An 18,796-nucleotide genomic window follows, 5' to 3' on the forward strand; every position below is an offset into this window, starting at 1 on the left:
AGAATTTATGCTATGTCAATGACAGATAAAAACATCAATAAATGGTATTAATGAGCTGATAATTACCAGTGTGAAGACTGCAGGGCTGGGTTAGAAATGTTGTTTACCATGAGATTGCAGTCTCTTACTGAGCACACACACTATGATATTTCTTATGCATGTTAATGTCATATATCATTTCAAAGTACTAAAGCACGACAATATGGTATAATATACGTATATAGGATCCTTTCCTGCAAATACTCTTATTCACTTCTGGGTAGACCTATTAATTTCAGTGGTGCTACTTGCAGGAGTAAAGTTATATACATGCTTATATGTTTTTGGGAATAAAATTTATTAGACATAAGGTCCAATATTGCTTCCATCAAAATCAGTGTTGAAACTCTCAATTAATTTAAGGGGATAAGGATATAGCTGAAAATAAATCTGATATTTTCTAAATCTTTGGTGTAAAAAATAGAGAGAAGAAAGACTACACAAAGTTAAGCATAAACACAGCATAATTGGCTTTTGGGTGCATTCATATTAGAGGATTATTTATAAAAGATAAAGTACCCTAATATAATGGCTCTACACTTTTATATCAGCCTGGCATACCCGTTGTAAACCTCTAATATGTTTGTAATGGCAAATATTCATATTCTTATCATACAATGGCGTTTCAAATGGATATTAGAAAAGTATGCCAGAAAGCTTTCATGTGCTCTTTGGTCCAGAAATAGCTTTATATGAACCTGACAAGCTGGGAGAAAGAAAGAAACCACAGGAATAGGTGAGGGACAAATAGGGGGGATAGCTAACACCCGAGAAGGGATATGGACCTATAGAATTGAAAGGAGGAAGAAATGGGGCTTGCGGAGGTGGGTAGTTGATTTGATTAAAATCTGTATTCTATTGAAGAACGAGTCCCAGATGTGTACAGAATCTAAGTATCTAATTAAATTTGGGGACCTTGTAGCATGGGAAACCCCAAAACTTGAGTCTTGTGGTTCATGATATTGCTAGAAACTCTTGTTGGCATTACTGGAGGAACACAATTCCTTAGTTTACTACTGTGAAATAATGTAAATTAAACTCCCAAACTCTAACAACATATACATAGCATGTGTATACATTTATGTATATGTTCGTATGCATGCACACATTAGCATATAGGATGTAACTTTTCAGGCCAAACTCCATCACTTTTATTCTATTAGAATAGAACCTCAGACTTATGAACACCAGTTAAGAACTGACCAGTCAACTACACACCTCATTTCCAACCATAAGTATGCAATTTGGTAGTAGAGAGGGGAAAAAAGCAAATAATATACAGTACAGTACTATGTTAAATGTGAACTCAAAAAAAATAAAGAGAAAGTTTTAAAATAGGGATTTGACAAGGTAAGGAAACTGTTTCTGTGCTTGTTTCATTTAAAATAAGAAGGTTAAAAGCAGCAATTTTCTTCTGCATAGTAAAGTTTCAAATATGTATTAAGTCAATATTCATTTGTAAACTTTTGAAAGAACAATCATAATGTTTTGTTCTGAGATACGAACATTTCAGAGTTATGAACAACCTCTGTTCCTGAGGTGTTTATTAACTGAGTTTCTGCTGTATACATAAGGAATTGTGTAGCAGTTTGCTGGTGTAAGGAGTAGCATGTAGATTAGAGTGCGCAGACTGAAAAGTGACATATATGGTTTTTTTTCCTCTTCTTACACATGTATATTTGTAATATTAAATACTGGTTAAATAAAAACAGAGTCTTAAATAACAATTATCCATAATAAAGGATTAATACAGTTCACTAAACTGGGTGTTGTTTAACCTGTTTTTCAAAACTTTAATGCTTTGAGGCACAGATTGTTTAGCAAACCTCAATGACTCCTCAGCACGATGCTATTATATTTCTCTTAATCCTAGCCAAGTATGTGTTGAGGGTATGCACCTCAGTGGATTAATATTACAAAGAGAAACTTGTCTGCAAGTATACACTTGGTAACCTATTGGCAAGCATGCTAAAAAGAAGAAGAGCTCTGAGTTTTTGTCACTCTTTTACCTTGCAGTGTGGCCAGCTCCACAAAGTGTTGCATGTTAAAATCTTTATAGCATCAACAAGTTTGGGTTTTCTGATGCTGAAATGTCTCTCCTGAAAGTATGGTCAGTACCTTCAGGAATAAAGATCTATGAGGTGATGGGTAGAGCTGTGGAAATCTGGTGAGTGTCATGTGTTTGAGGCTTTCATTTTGCAAACCTATCATCATAGCGCTAATAGTGTTGAATGTATAATCCATAGCAAAAATATTCAATATTACTAAATGTTTTTGAGCACCTTAAGATTCAAAATGATTTAGGAAATGATTCAGCCCATTCCTTTTTTGTTAGCATTGGGCCAAATTCTGCTATCTCTTATACTGGTGTAAGTCTAGAATAACTCCTCTAAAGTAAATGGGAATCATTCTGATTTGATGTTCTTGAAACTGAGAGTAGAATAAGGCCCATTATTTTTAATGTTAGGTGTTAATCAACTAATCTGAAACACAGGTCTGCAGATGTTGCTACTGTTAATGTCACTTTGTTTATTTTTTCTTTTTCCCCAGGACTGGCTGTATTGTAATACTTTTGAAAAAGTTACTGTCGTTGATCTCAGATCATGAATTCATCCAACCTCTGGAGTCCACAGAATGTGCAGTATTGCTTTGACTCTGTTAACAATTCATGTCCTAGAAATGTAAGGTCTACAATCAGTCTTTGGGCTATGTACATCTTCATGGTGGGAGCAACAGTGCTCACAATGGGTGGAAATATGCTTGTGATCATTTCCATCGCTCATTTCAAACAGCTTCACTCTCCAACCAACTTCCTGATCTGCTCCATGGCAACTACCGACTTTTTGCTTAGTTTCATGGTTATGCCCTACAGTATGATCAGGTCTATAGAGTCATGCTGGTATTTTGGAGACCTCTTCTGCAAAATCCATACTTGTTGTGATATAATGTTCTGCACCACCTCTATTTTCCATCTCTGTTTTATCTCTGTTGACCGTTACTATGCAGTTTGTGACCCACTGCATTATGTCACCAAAATAACTATCCCTGTGATAGTACTATTTGTATTAATTAGCTGGTCTGTCCCATTCTTATTGGCTTTTGGCTTAGTTTTCTCAGAGTTGAATATTGTTGGCACTGAAGAATGTGTGACTTCCATTGACTGCTGTGGTTTCTGTGCCTTCATACTTAACAAGCTCTGGGGAGTGATGGCTTCTCTTATAGCTTTTTTTTTCCCAGGCACAGTGATGATGGGCATCTATGTCCACATATTTACAGTGGCAAGAAAGCATTCAAGACAAATTGCTAAAATCCCCAGTGCAATAAAATGTGTCTCTGCAATGAAAAACAAAATCTCCACAAAAAAAGAGAACAAAGCAACTAAAACTTTAAGTATAGTTATGGGGGTGTTTGTTTTTTGTTGGCTGCCTTTCTTTATTCTTATGATAGCTGATCCTTTTATTAACTTCTCAACACCTGAAGACTTGTACAATGCCTTCCTCTGGCTGGCATACTTCAATTCTACTTGTAATCCAATCATTTATGGTTTATTTTATTCTTGGTTTCGCAAAGCATTTAAAATGATTGTGACTGGTACAATCTTCAGACCAGATTCCTCTACTCTTACTTTATTTCCCTCAAATACTTAGTTAGCCAGGTAGGGCTTTTATGAATGGATTAACATTAATAGATGCATATGCTATTTCTGGAGATCTTTTAGAATAGGGCACATAGGGCCCTATATTGACAACATTTACAAAAATCTGCACATGCTTTTTGGAGAAACAGGGATGTGCTGGCTGCAGCTTCCCGCAGCTCCCACTGGCACAGGAATGGTGAACTACGGCCATGGGGACAACAATGATAAGATAAAATTTAAAAACTGGGAATAAATAAAAAACAGATAAAATATCTGGTATTTAAGGCCCTACTTAATTTGCGATATTGCGGAAATTGCAGATCCTGCAATATTAGGCTTCCCCTGCAATTTTATCAGCCACTGGGGGCTGACAGTGGGAGCCTCGGGCTGCTGATAGCCCCACTGTCAGCCCCCAGAAGCTGGTGACCAGTGTTCCTGTTGTCAGCTCCGCACATGGCAAGGCTTCTGTATAACTCCTCTCCAGAACATCCCCTTTTTTTCCCTGCTGCCCCCGACATGGCCCCTGACACTGGGGAGCTGGGAAGGAATGCAGTGAGGCTGGTTATACTGGCCTTTCTATACTTAGACATGTAGGGCTTCATTAGAGATAAGACCCACAGGGAGTTGGCTGTAGCTCCCCAATCTGAAGTTGCCCATCTCCAATGCAAGTTATTTCTGTACAGTGATATTAAGCCACTGGAGGATTGGACATAATGGATCACTGTCCCACCCCCACTGCATCCTCCCTCTCTTTAGGCCGGGCACTGTGGTGTGGGAGCAGTTGGTGCAGGAGGCAGCTGTGCTACCCTTGCCAGCTTTATGCCAATGCAAAATTTCCTTGTTTAAAGGGAACTCTAGGCTGGCCACTTCCAAAGGCTTTAAGGCCACTTTGTCCTGCTTACACTTATGGAGGACTAAGCAGACTGGAGAATCTGGTCTTTTAGTCTTTGTTATTCAGGAAGTCTACCATTTTGCCTTTAATGTGCCCATGCTACACAACATGTTAGCATCTTCTTTTTTTCCCAGATTCAAAGTGACTTTTTAAAATAATTTCAGTGTTTAGTTTATATAGGGAGTGTGATTTGACAGATGCTTAAACAATGTTTTAAAAAACCTTGAACACTGCGCAAGACATCAGACAGCGCTCAGGGGATAGACCTATGGAAGCTGTTTTTCTTTGAGGGTTCCCATGTGAGATTCACGTTCCCTCAGCAGCAAAATGCAGTAAAACAGCAAAGAGAATGAGTGAACTCTGGGGAGAGGATATAATGGGTCTCTCATTAACAAACATCTTTTTGCAGAGTTTTCATGATCTTAAACACCCATAATTAGTGTGACTCTTCTTAAGAGCTTTTTGACTAAAGCTGTTTCTGGCTCCTAAATAACTGACAGAATGAGTACTTTATTATTATACAATAAGGCCTTAAGTCTCAAGAATTGCCTGCAAAAGAAAAAGAATGCTGTATGACAATCTCTCTCCCATACCTTTTGTATTTCCTTTGCTGGTCAGATTTCTGTTGTATTTGTCTAGTTGGTTGCACCCATAGCTGATGTGGAAGCTAACAGGCAATGCCAGTGCACTCATAGGCACCAACTTCCTCGCTCCCTCCCACCACCTGAAGCCCTCCCTCCCTCCACCTCTTCCCCCAAGTCCCTAGCCCCACCCTGCCTCTTTCCACCCCTGCTCCACCACCACCCTGACTGTTTCCGCCCCTCCCCCAAGCACGCCCCATCCCCACTCATCCCCCACCCTCCCAGTGCTGGGGAACAGCTGATCACAGTGGGCGGGAAACACTGGGATGGAGGCAGAGGAGTTGATCAGTGAGGCCGCCAGCAAGTGAGAAGCGCTGGAGGGAGCGGGAGCCGCTGGCTGCAGGTGGATGCTAAACACCTGCTAATTTTTTTCCATAGATGTGGAGTTGGAGCCTGTGAGTGGACCGCTACCTCCTCTGCTCTCTGCTTGCAGATTGTTATTTAAAATTGTACTGTTTAAACATACACAACTAAATTATCAACAGAGGGTGTATTGAAAGTGCAGGCAAAAATGTCCATGGATGCAATGCACTCACAAACCTCCCACTCCATTTGCTCAATTAAGTGGATATTTGCATACATAGATCAGGTGATGGCATATCCATGGGCATGATATTGCAAAAACTGTGTAATGTTCTGTTAGGTATTGTGCAGGTGTGTGCACATTTTTGTGGGTGCAGCAGCTGAATCACTCTTTGAAAAACTGACACAAAATGTGCCATATTGACTGCATTCGAAATCAGATGCCTCTGTTTGCTCAAGCAAATAAAAAATATATATAAGAAAGTGTAGTCCAAGTCTCACCTTTTCCAGAACATAATGCACATCTCCTTTTTTGAGAAAAGCTTCTCTCACTGATTAGATGGTTTCCTGTCACATGGCCAGTAGGTGATGAGGAAGCAGAAAGAGAGAGAGACAGACAGAAATAAAATGGGAGGAAAGAAAAAAAAACCCAAATGTATAATGGTGAAGTGGACAATTGAAGTTGCTTTGGTCATTTAAAACCTGTCTATAGGTTTTATATTTGCTACCTAAATACAATGGTGACAAACACTTTAGAAATATCATATATAGATAATGTGAGGGATTGCGAGCTGCAACACCAGGCCCATGGGCCCCCAGCCAGTACATAGATTGTGGTCACCACCCACCAGCTTATCAGAGCAGCTGAGAAGAGGGCCAGCCAAGCTCCAGCTCACAAAAAGTCCCACTCGTAATGCTCCTAAACTAGGGGAGATGTCTAGCCCTTCTGATTGGCTGGGAAGCACTACTTAAACCAGAAAGAGGCATGGGAATTTGTATAATCAACTAAGTGATTCACTTGCTGGCTCCTATTACAGACCCTGCTTCCCTGCCTTCCTCCTAAGCCCTTCCTTCCTGCCTGTTCCTGGTTCCTTCCCTCCTCATCTCTAACCCCCTTCTGTTCCTGGTTCCTGCTTTCCTGCTTCACTCCAAATCCCTGATCTTATGCCCTACCCCTGACGATGGCTTATGCTATACCCCAGGCTTGACTCCTGACTTTGATGAACTGCTGATAAAAGTTCATGATAGGTCCCTCTTATCCTCTGGGCCAGTGGACATGGAAATGGTTCTTCTTGAGGTTGATATCCAAGAGCATCGAGATATTCTATAGTTCGGTGCCATCAATTCCCCGCATTTCCCTCTGATTATGGATATTTAATGGCTGGCCTGCCACAACCCCCTTATCAGCTGATGTGAACTAAGTTGAATTTTTCTCAGAACTCTGCACTGCTTGACCCCAGGAAATATGAAGTGCGCAGTAGTTCCCCAGCAGTTGCATGCCAGGGAAGCTGGCCTGGCAAAGTCATCTGGTGATGCCAGCACTCAGCATATATTTGCCATTTCTAGCTGTATTGTGAACCTACCTTCAGGAGAACCTATCCAAGGGCTTTATTCGTAAGTCCACTTTGCCTTCCAAGGCACCACTCCTCTTTATTAAAAAGAAAGATGGAAGCCTTGGACTATGTGTGGAGTATGGATGCCATGAAGCAGGTCACAATGTCATAGAATCCTAGGGTTCATCATGTCTCCTACTAGTATCATGATGGACCCACATAAGATAAAGACAGTCTTTAGTGGGCCGTACCATGGAATGTTCATAAACTATAATGTTTCCTGGGGTTCATGAACATTTATCACCGGTTCATCCTGAAATTCTTGGAGTGGATCACTCCTCTCACTGGCCTGCTCCATAAAGGCCCATCAGGTCTTGAGCAGTTAATACTCACATTTATCACTGTTCCCATATTGATCCACCCCAATACCATGCAAGTCTTCATCATTGAAGCAGATGCTTCCAACTTGCACAGTCCTCAACAATGGCTACATCCATGAGCCTTCTATTCCAGAAAACTCACACCTGTGGAGCAAAATTATGAAAATTTGGACAAAAATCTCCTGGCAATTAAAAAGGCCTTCAAAGAGTGGTGCCACCATCTGAAAGGGGCCCAGTATCCCAGCCAGGTATAAACCAATCATAAGAACTTTGAATATCTGCCAAGACCCTCAATCATTGACAATGTTAGTAGCCATTATTCCTTTTGTATTTTGATTTTGTAATCTCTCATCATTCAGGATTCAAAAAAACAAGGCCGACACATTGTCCCAGAAGGGCAAATATTACGCTGGCCTAAATGACTTGAACCTTAAAACCGCCCGCATCCTCAAGCCTCATAACTTAATGGATATGTCTCCCTGCCAAGATCCTGTCATCCTCATACGATCAGCTTTGGACAATGGAATCCCTCTGTTAGGATATAGATATTCAGGCCTGTCTGCAAAGGCCTATACTTTAAGAATTTAGGTGTATTCTTATCACTTAGCTAGTTATAGAGATATAAAAGAAAGAATCGAAGATCACTGTCTGTGTAATGGCCTTCTCTTATTGTGACAGGCTAAGGCCTTCAGCTAAGATGTAGTTAGTCAGCCATAAGCTGGGAAATATATGGTCACATCCTCACATTCCAAAGTAGTCACATTGAAATAAGGTGCTATTGGGCTATTAGGAATACAATCCTGCCCTGATATTTCTATCACCTCCAGAGAAACAGAAGAGCCTAGAAAATAGCATCCTGTCTGGCAAGAACTCACTTATCAATAGACACAGCTGGAAAACCCTTATGCCTATATAGATGTAGTTCTGAAATCCTCACTTCTGTATTGTTTTGTATGTTTATTTGCATGGTTTCTGTCTGATTCTGTGATTGTTTCTGTCTGCTGTATAATTAATTTTGTTGGGTGTAAACCAATGAAGGTGGTGGAATATAAATGTTTAAATAACCATGTTACAATATGTTAGGATAGGTTAATTAAATTTCAGTAAAATGATTGGTTAAGGAATAGCTAAGCAAAACTCAGGTTTTACTATATAGTCTGCAGTCACTCAGGAAGGTGGGGGGAATAGGAACAGGGACTGGGGATGGGGGAATTGGGATCATGTTTTGCTAAAGGGGGAATGGGAACAGGGGATGGGAACAGGAACAGGGACACAGGCAAGGCTCTGTGGTGTCAGAGCTGGGAAGGGGGACACTAAGGAAGGAAACTGGAATCATGCTTGCTGGAAGTTCACCCCAAAAAACATCTAATTGTTTGCACCTTTGGACTTCGGGTATTGTTGCTCTCTGTTCATGCGAGAAGGACCAGGGAAGTGAGAGGGTGAAGGAATAAGCCCCCTAACACCCTCCTGATGAGCAGGAAGCCATAAGTAAGGAACCCCACAACGTCCAAGATGGGGAAATCTATGTATTAGGGCATATATATGTTTTCCTACCAGGCCTCCAAGGCCTCTAACCCTAAAAATATGTTATGACTCCCACCAGGCAGTTTGGCTGCTTTAAAGCTCAGCTCCTAGTCTCTCATGTCTTCTGGTGGCCTCACATTCAAGCCACATTGCAGGCCTATGTGGCCTCTTGCAATGTATGCCCTGACTCCAACGTGTCACACAATAAACACTTCAGTCTTTTGCAATCCCTCAGGACTCCACCTGGATCCTAGACAGTCACTGCCTTAGATTTTGAAGTGAACTGCCTGAGTCCAGCGGGTTCACAACAATTCAGTCAGTAATGGACCACCTCAGAAAGATGGCACACTTCATCCTTTGCACTGGCACCCACTCCTGCTTCTTTGCTGCCTAACATCCTCAGACAAATAGTCAAGTAGAGAGAACCAATGAGATTTGAGAGCAGTATTTTTGGTGCTTCATAAACCTCCACCAGAATGATTGGCCTTGCTTCTAGCTCAGGCAGTGTTTGAATACAATGGTTTGTGTACAAAGTTTGTGTACAAAGCAGAACACGTTTCTATGTGGCAAAGACCTTTTGTTTCAAACTATGGGTTCTCCCCAGAGCTACCCACACCTTCCCACAACCCAGGAGCCCTAGACTAGACACAACGACATGTCATCCCCAAGATAACCTAAAAGTTCACCTGGAGGATGCCAAGAAACCATGTAAGGATCATCAACGACAGGAGGGGTCCACACTTCTGGTAAGCCAGAAGGTATGCCACTTGATGAAAAACCTACACAAGAACAGGCTGTTTCATACATTTGGTTATCAATCCCTTGGCAGCTATTGAATTTCCTGGCAAATTAACCCAGTTACCTTTGAACAGAAATTACTTCATTCTCTCCAAATACACTCAATTTTCCATGTATCACTCCTGAAGCCCACCATTCCCTCACCACTCCCAAACACCATCCCACCCTCCGCTGGTATGTTTTTAAGACCAGGGTGAGTATATCATCCATGAGATCCTCAGTGCCAGGATCAGGCAAGGTAGACTCTGGTATCATGTAGACTGGGAAGGCTATGGTCCTGAAGAGTGCTCCTGGGAACAGGCGAGAATATCAAGACTCCTGATCTGGTAAAAGCTTTCCACAAAAAACACCATGGAAAACCCAGACCACTGCCCACATATTTGAAGAGGAGAGGGGTGATGTAAGAGTTTGCAAACCTCAAACCCCAGTGCTCAGACCATGGACGCCATCCAGCCACTCACCTGAGCCAGTGGAAGTCCGGCCAAGCTCTAGCTCACAAAGGCCTTGTCCACAAAGCTCATGACTGGGGGAGTCATCCAGCCTCACTGATTGGCTGGGACGCACTACATAAACAGGTCCAGGAAGTTTCCTGAGAAACTAGATGAATCCCTGAATAGCTGCTTGATGGTTTCTGTGTACTTGCCTGATTCCTAAGCCCTGTCGTCCAGCCTGGTTCTTGCCCTCCTTATCCCACTTCTGCATCTGTTCCTTGTTTCCGCTTTCCTGCCTTGCTCCACATCCCTGGCTTGACTCCTCACTCTGACTCTAGTTCTGACCTTTGATATGACTCCTGATTCCGTCTCTGGATCTGACCTTTGGGTTGGCATCTGACTCTGATCAAGGTTCCAGGCTCCTGATTCTAACAATTAGAAGTAACTGTCCATGCCGTAGTCCCTACATATAGATAGCTAGACAGGATTATTATTCTGATGTAGATACATTCACACTTGGAATTGGAAAGAGACCTTGAATTCATTTTATAGTAAAACCTAGAAGAATATGAAAATAGTGAAGATGACAAAACAACAAAGACAGATATATCCTATATTAGTAATCTGATAAGCCCATAAAAACCTTTGATAATCTATCTACCTATCTATCTATCTACACTTTTTTGATGAACACACATAAAAAAGTCCATTGTTTGGATTGACATTGTAGCAATCTTTTTGTCTAGCAGTTTGTAAAGTTATGCAAAATTCACAATTTTTTCACTATAATTTTTTTATACAGAAGTTTTCATAATGTTGCTAAAACACAACTGTAACATTTTAAAAGACATTGAAAAAATTGTAAGGCCTTGGCCTTTATTTAAAAAGTTTTGGGGAAGATTTTTTTCCCACTCAGGTAGAGGACCTAGCATCACTTCTGGAGTTCTGCCATGGAATATGTGTACCAGTTGAAAAAGATAAGAACTGACTCCAACTTCAGCGTAATCCCTTCTTAAAAATCCACATAAAAGATGTGCCTTCCACCTTTGCCATGGCAATCTCTCTGTGGGACCTCTGCACTTCCTTTCCCACTTTTGTTTGCTCTGGCATAGAGTGCACTTGGAAAACACTTGGCAGGAGCAGAGGGAATGAGAGGCAAGGGAGCATCAAGGAAATGGGAGATGGGTTCTGGTGAAGAAAGGCTATGTGCAATTGAAGGCGTGTTAGTAAGGAGACTAGACGTAGGGAGGAAGAATGGCAAAGATCTTGTTTAGGGAGCACATAAGGAACCTAGAGCTGCAGGTCAAGGAAGCAGATATTGTGAGGATACTCCAGGTGAGAAAAGGTATTTTTGGGAGTCTGTGACAGATTTGTGAGTAGTGATGGGATTATGAAATTGTCATCAGGAGCAGGAAGGGATTTGTGAATATGAAGGGTTTTGTCTGGGAGCCAGAAGCCTGTTTTAAAATTCACAGCTATGTTGTGGGAAGCCTGGAGCACATTGCTGGATAGTCTTGAGGAGAGTGTCTAGAGTCACATTAAACCAGGCTATTTTGTGGAACTGGGAGCTTACTCTGAGTCAGATAAAACCAAGAGACTGTCAGAACGTCTAAGGGGAGGGAAGGTTGTAATAATCACCTTTTCTGGGTGATGAGAAAATCTCAGTTTGCCAGGAACTTGTGAGTTTGAGGGCAAGGCATGCTCTCACTGGGAAATATGGAAGATCCTAGGGCATTGTGATTTGTTGCTTGGATTTTGGGGTAAAAGGGATGGACATTGGGAGTCTGTTTGAGCATGGTGGAGGATAGGTCAAAGCGGGCCTGGAACCTGCAGGGAAGAATGGGGATGGAAGGATCCTTCCAAGTGAAAGCTCATCAGCGTCCCCTGAAAGGGGTCTAAAGATTTTATGGGCAAGTGAGCATGAGTGTGTTTAAGACTCATTGTTCTTTAAAAGCAATAATGTTTTCTTGAACAAATAATGTTTTGAGCACTCCCTCGGGCATGTTATTCATCTGAAGGGGACCAATCTCTCCATCTGGATTATATAAGGCATTGACTAATTTCCCACCTCTCAGGTATGCCAATTTATACATCATTAGAAGAGGGATCTACTCACTGTAATATAGATCACATGAGACAACAATAGGTGATTCTGTTTTACTGTATGTACAACTGATTTATAAACATAGTTTTATAATTATACTTTATTGAACTTAAGAGAGATCCAGTATCATTCTGTGTGTGTTTGTTCAGAAATTAACTAATTCTGGCTGCAACCTAAGTGATTTTGGAAAAAACAAACAAACAGAAAGTATATATTTAAATACATCTATCATAATGTAGTTTTTAAAAACATAACTAATGTGTGTGTTTAAAATCAGATTGGTTAATTATATGATTCATTAAAAATACTCTTTGAAAATTCTCATGTGTACAGATTTATTTATTATGGTTACTTTTCCTATCGAATAAGGAGTTACATAGCAATGACATGGGAGAAAAGTAGTGCTAGTGTTTTAGGAAGTCTATTATTCATTACAGTTGGTTACTTGAGTGTGGAATTTTCAGTCTTATACTGGTTTTCTACATTCATCTCTAACTGGAAGTATATAAAATGAGCAATTTGCCCTTTGGAATTTTTCATCTGCCATATGACATAGCTATTTTCATAAGAAAAGATAATTTGACCATAAGAAGCAAACAGTTTCTAGTTAGACTCACAGTAAAAACAATTATTTTCATTACCGATTGAAAACTTCTCAAAAACTACTTTAAGGAAACCTGCCAGTGGAAATTCACAAGAACTAATTTGTTATTTTATAGCGTCAGCTGAAAGATCTGTTAATACACCCCAGCTTGCAGAGACTGGGACTCAGTATACTTTTATGGCACCATTTTTGCTCTATCTCCTTTTGGGTTTAACTTTACTATATTTCCTTCATTTATTCCAAGTGATTGCATAAATAAATATTTTTGACTGAGAAAGTAAAAGGAAAATATATATGAAAAACTTTGCCTTAAAAGTCATATGCAAATTATCAAAAAACTGGCCTTTTTCATTTGTATTAATAAACATGTGGTTTTCTTTCTTGGCTAACTTACTTTCTTATTATTTTTCGCATAGAAGATAAACTGTCTGAATCTCCGTTAAAAGTCGAATCATTTATTGGAAGTGTGGAAGAGCTGCAGAAGGTGGAGACAGCTGGTAAGGAAGAAATGAGCTCTGTCCAAAAGCCAGGTGCTAATGAAGTGGTGTCCACTCCATTGTGCTATGAACGCTTCACCCCTTTGGCATCCAGCTGGTCATCTACATGGGGAATCTGATGGTGGTGATTGCAGTCTCCCACTTCAAAACCCTACATACCTCCACCAACTTCTTACTACTCTCCCTGGCCCTTGCAGATCTCCTCCTGTGGATAATGGTGCTGCCCTTCAGCACTAGCCGATCTGTGGAGAGCTGCTGGTATTTTGGAGATGACTTTTGTAGGCTGCTTATCTTTCTGGACTCTGTCTTTTGTTTGACCTCTATATTTCATTTGTATTTTATTTCCATTGATCATCACTATGCTATCTGTGATCCTTTGCTCTACCCCACTAAGTTTACCGTAAGAGTGGCATGCGTATATATAGCGATAGGGTGGGGGGTCACCAGGATTTATACTTTTGTCTTGCTCTATACCAATGCAATTGAAGAAGGGTTGGGCCATTTCTTACAAGACATGCCCTGTGTTGGTAGATGTCAGCTGCTGTTCAACAAGCTCTGGGCCTGGTTGAACTTCCCTCTCTTCTTCTTCCCCTGCCTCATAAAGATAACTTTGTATGTGAAAATATTTACTGTGGCAAACAGACAAGCTAGACAGATAAGCAACATGAACAAGAGTACTGGATTTGGGCTACACTTAGGAGCATCAAAGAGGGGAAAAAAGGCAGCTAAAACTCTTGGTACAGATATAGGAATCTATCTCCTTGCTGGCTGCCCTTTACTATAGACACCATGGTAGACTGTCTTCTAGATTTCATTACCCCACCATAGAATTATGGAATCATAGAATATTAGGGTTGGAAGGGACCTCAGGAGGTCATCTAGTCCAATCCCCTGCTCAAAGTAGGACCAATACCAACTAAATCATCCCAGCCAGGGCTTTGTCAAGCCTGACCTTAAAAATGTCTAAGGATGGAGATTCCACCACCTCCCTAGGTAACCCATTCCAATGCTTCACCACCCTCCTAGTGAAATAATGTTTCTTAATATCCAACCTAGACCTCCCCCACTGCAACTTGAGACCATTGCTTTTTTTGTTCTGTCATCTTCCACCACTGAGAACAGCCGAGCTCCATCCTCTTTGGAACCCCGCCTTCAGGTAGTTGAAGGCTGCTATCAAATCCCCCCTCACTCTTCTCTTCTGCAGGCTAAATAACCCCAGTTCCCTCAGCCTCTCCTCGAAAGTCATGTGCCCCTGCCCAGTAATCATTTCCGTTGCCCTCTGCTGGACTCTCTCCAATTTGTCCACATCCCTTCTGTAGTGGGGGAACCAAAACTGAAGACAATAGTCCACATGTGGCCTCACCTGTGCCGAATAGAGGGGAATAATCACTTCCCTCGATCTGTTGGCAATGCTCCTACTAATACAACCCAATATGCCGTTGGTCTTCTTAGCAAAGGGCACACTGCTGATTCATATCCAGCTTCTCATCCACTGTAATCCCCAGTCCTTTTTCTGATTCTGCTCCAACCACTAGGCCAGTACCCCACCACCACGACTCTCCCTTGGTGATAAATAAATTCACTACATAATAGTCTTATTCATACACAATCCCTATACACAAAAAATAACTGTTCATAACCTTCAATGTGTGCTGAACAGAAATCAGCCTATTTCTTCCATGCACCATGTTGTGCCTGATAGTCTGACAACATATCTGTGAATTGTTCTGAAATCATGACTCCTGCTCTGCCTGTCCCAGTAGAGACTGGTGCTGTCTGCAGATCCAACAATTTTTGTTCAAACAAGTGTTCTGTTCATTAACCTTCCTTATTCTGACATACTATAGCTAAAAGATGTAGTAACTCATCAATCCCTGTAGATTTATACAATGCCTGCTTATGGCAAGGATATATTATTTTCGCCTGTAAATACCTCTGCATGGTTTGTATGATCCTCTCACAGTATGAACTGTTCTGGATTGGTGTTTTATATACCTTTCTGGAGTCCACAGATAAACGCAAGTAAAAGTGGGCAGCACATATCAGCCTTTCTGCTACATACTCAGGCTAGAAGAAAATTAAAGAATACCCAAGCAATCCAAATAGCTGGGGTATGAATCCTTAGCTGAAAATCTCACAAGAACAAGTTTTCTTTTCACCTATGTGTTACTTACTGTTCTGAGTTCTAATTCAGCAGAGCAACTTAAGCATTTGTTTAACTCAGTAGAACCGAACCTTGTGTTCAAAGTGAAGTAAGTGCTTTAGTGCTTTGCTCACTAGGGATGGTCTCCTGAAGTGAGGCCTTGGATAGAGCTAAGGATACAGTGAGAATGGTTTGCCTTGTGGTATTTCACTACTTGTGTGTCTAGTTGTGGCTTGAATTTAGATGTGCAGAGACACATGGTGAGAACGATCATTCAGGACCCTTCATAATGTTTCAGGGGTTGAAATGGTCAAAGGTTGAACTGTGAAATGGAAAAAGGAGAACAAGACACTTATAATTTCTAGCATATTTTGCCCATCCCTAGATGTAACTGATCATCTTTGGATTCCCTTTCTTTTATGAGGCATTCCCCTGTTTTAGAAGTCATTACACTAGTTGCTTTTTTTCTTTTATCTCAATTGAGACTTAATTATTATAATTTAACATCTACATTGCAATAGAACATAGAGACCTCTCAGACAGGTTAGGGTCCCATCGACATTAGAAAAGAAGGGTATTTCCCCATGGAAAATATCAATGAAAATGAAAAATCATTCATTTCAGTTGGAAAATGCTTAGGTTCTTTGCTACTTTAATGCCTCCTGGGTGCTCTAGTTCAAGTGCCTCAGGCCCCATTCTCCTCTACAGGCTGTGCTCCCTCATTGGACTATATCTTCTGTGATGTGCCACAGTCTCCCCTCTGGCTGAGTAGAGGTTATATAGAATAGAGTTCCATGGCCATGGTGCATTATGGGAGATGAAGTCTGGCTGTGGAAATTGGAATGGAGTGTGGAGAGAGGAGAATTGGAATGTCAGGCACTCTAATTACAATTCCCATGAAACCCTGTGGCAGCATTTCAGATCTGAAGTATTTTGAACTTGGGATGAAATATTTTCGCTTGTTGCCATTAAGTTTTTGGATGAGAAATTGGAAATTTCCACTGAAAACAGACGCTTATTGCAAAAAAATATGTCTTTAGCCAAAAACCGAATTTTCCAACAAAATACAGTTTTGACAGATTATTTTCTATCAGCCCTACTCAGCAGAGTAAATGACAGCCCCTGTCCCATAAATCTTATGTTATAATTTAAAAGACCTCCCGTGGCTTTATATTTAACATATTTAAGTAGTTGTAAAGTTCATCCTCCCATTTCCAATGTGGCTGTGAACCAAATCAAATAATCTCCTCACTGGATTGTTTGTGCATAATTTTTTTCAGCTGCAGCAGCAGAGAAGAGTTACAGAGTAAATCTGCCAAAGTAAAGACACGATAGGAGACTTGTGAACTCACCAGAGACAGCTACAGGTCTTCTTTGTTGTATATATACTAGCAGCATCCCAGTTAATCTGATAAGAAAAGAGGAAAAAAATCAAATGCATTTTCATTGAGAATTGCCACAAAGGAGTCTAATGGAGAAAAAAGCAACCAAAGAAGCTTTGTAAGGTAATAAGAAAAAAAATTATGCACATTTTACAGATAAACTCTAAAACTGTTCATTGATTTGGATTGGAAGATTTTCTAACTGAAATGAGACTGGAAAGAAAAGCAAAAATCACAGCCAAAAATGTTTTCTATGAAGAGATGAATTATAGAGAGATATCAGGTAAACCATCTTTTACTCCCATGTAATGATGTAACCAACTGCATTTTGTAAAGTACTAGAAGAACTGCAATTTATTTGATTTTCCAATCTCAACAATGGAATGACTGTAATGACAAAAAGTTTTCTAGTGTTTCATTCAGAGGAAATGTTTGTCTCTGTATCATAAGAATAACTTGATCCACAATGTAGAATAAAGAAGTCAATTGAATCTTAAAATGTGTGGCAAGATCGTTGAGAAACTGTCTAGCGATGAACAGCTGTATCATCAATAATTTATGTTATTCCAATGACAGATAAAAACATCTGTAAATGGTATTAGGTGAGCTGATAATTACCAATGTGAGGACTGCAGGGCTGGACTAGAAAGTTGTTTTCATGAGATTGCAGTCTCTGAGAGTTTACTTTTACAAAATCTGTTACTGAGCAAACATTGTGATATTTCTTATGCATGTTAATGTCATATATCATTTCAAAGTACTAAAGCAAGATACTATACTAAGATCCTTTTCTGCAAACACTCTTATTCACAGGTGGCTAGACCTACTGATTTCAGTAGCCCTGTTCATTGGAATAAAGTTATACACATGCTTAAATGCTTGTATGAATAAACTTTATTAGACATAAGGTCTAATATTAATTCCATCAAAGTCATTTTTAAAACTCTCAATGACTTTAATGGGGTAAGGTTTTGGCCTACAATAGATACGATACTTTCTATATCTTTGGTGTAAAAAGGAGAAAGATCACAAAATGTTAAGCATACACACAGCATAATTGCCTATTGGGGCATTCATACTACAGGGTTATTATATAGGATACAGACTATAACAAAGCTACATTTTAGTATCAGCTGGGCATACCTGATGTAAACCTGCAATATGTTTATAATGGCAAATGTTCATGTTCTTATCATACAATGGCGTATCCAATGGATATTAGAAAAGTATGCCAGAAAGCTTTCATGTGCTCTTTGGTCCAGAAATAGCTTTATATGAACCTGACAAGCTGAGAGAAAGAAAAGAAAAACAGGAATATGTGAGGGACAAATAAAGGGGGATAAATAAAACAGGAGAAGGGATATGGACCTATAGAATTGAAAGGAGGAAGAAATGGGACTTGCAGATGGGGCAGTTTGATTAAAATCTGTATTCTGTTGAAGAATGAGTCCCTGACGTATACATACTCTAAGCATCTAATTAAATGTGGAGACCTTGTAGCATGAGAAACTCCCAACAACTTGAGTCTTGTGGTTTATGATGTCGCCAGGAACTCTTGTTGGCATTACTGGCAGAATACAATTCCTTATTTTACCACTGTGAAACTCCCAAACTCTAATAACATATAGATAACATGTGTACATTTATGTATATATGTGTGTGCACACTATCACACATAGTCGCCACCTTCAAACTCCATCACTTTAATTTTATTACAGTAGAACCTCAGAGTTACAAACACCAGAGTTACAAACTGCCCAGTCAATCACAAACCTCATTTGGAACTAGAAATACATAAGCAGCCAGCAGAGACCAAAAAAAAAAAAAAAAGCAAATGTTGTACAGTACAGTACTGTGTTACATGTAAA

At 40.2% G+C, this 18,796-nt stretch overlaps 1 protein-coding gene and 1 pseudogene across 1 annotated transcript; both read left to right on the forward strand.

Moving 5' to 3' along the window:
* Nucleotides 1-2,599: 2,599 nt before the first annotated feature.
* Nucleotides 2,600-4,377, forward strand: LOC120401251 (trace amine-associated receptor 4-like). Its single transcript, XM_039530954.1, has one exon. The coding sequence runs from the start codon at nt 2,643-2,645 to the stop codon at nt 3,684-3,686; it is 1,044 nt and encodes a 347-aa protein (XP_039386888.1). The 5' UTR covers nt 2,600-2,642; the 3' UTR covers nt 3,687-4,377.
* A 9,037-nt stretch (nt 4,378-13,414) lies between these two features.
* Nucleotides 13,415-14,231, forward strand: LOC120401219 (annotated as a pseudogene).
* The last annotated feature ends 4,565 nt before the right edge of the window (nt 14,232-18,796 follow it).

Source organism: Mauremys reevesii, linkage group 3, assembly GCF_016161935.1.
Source record: "Mauremys reevesii isolate NIE-2019 linkage group 3, ASM1616193v1, whole genome shotgun sequence".
Taxonomy (NCBI): domain Eukaryota; kingdom Metazoa; phylum Chordata; order Testudines; family Geoemydidae; genus Mauremys; species Mauremys reevesii.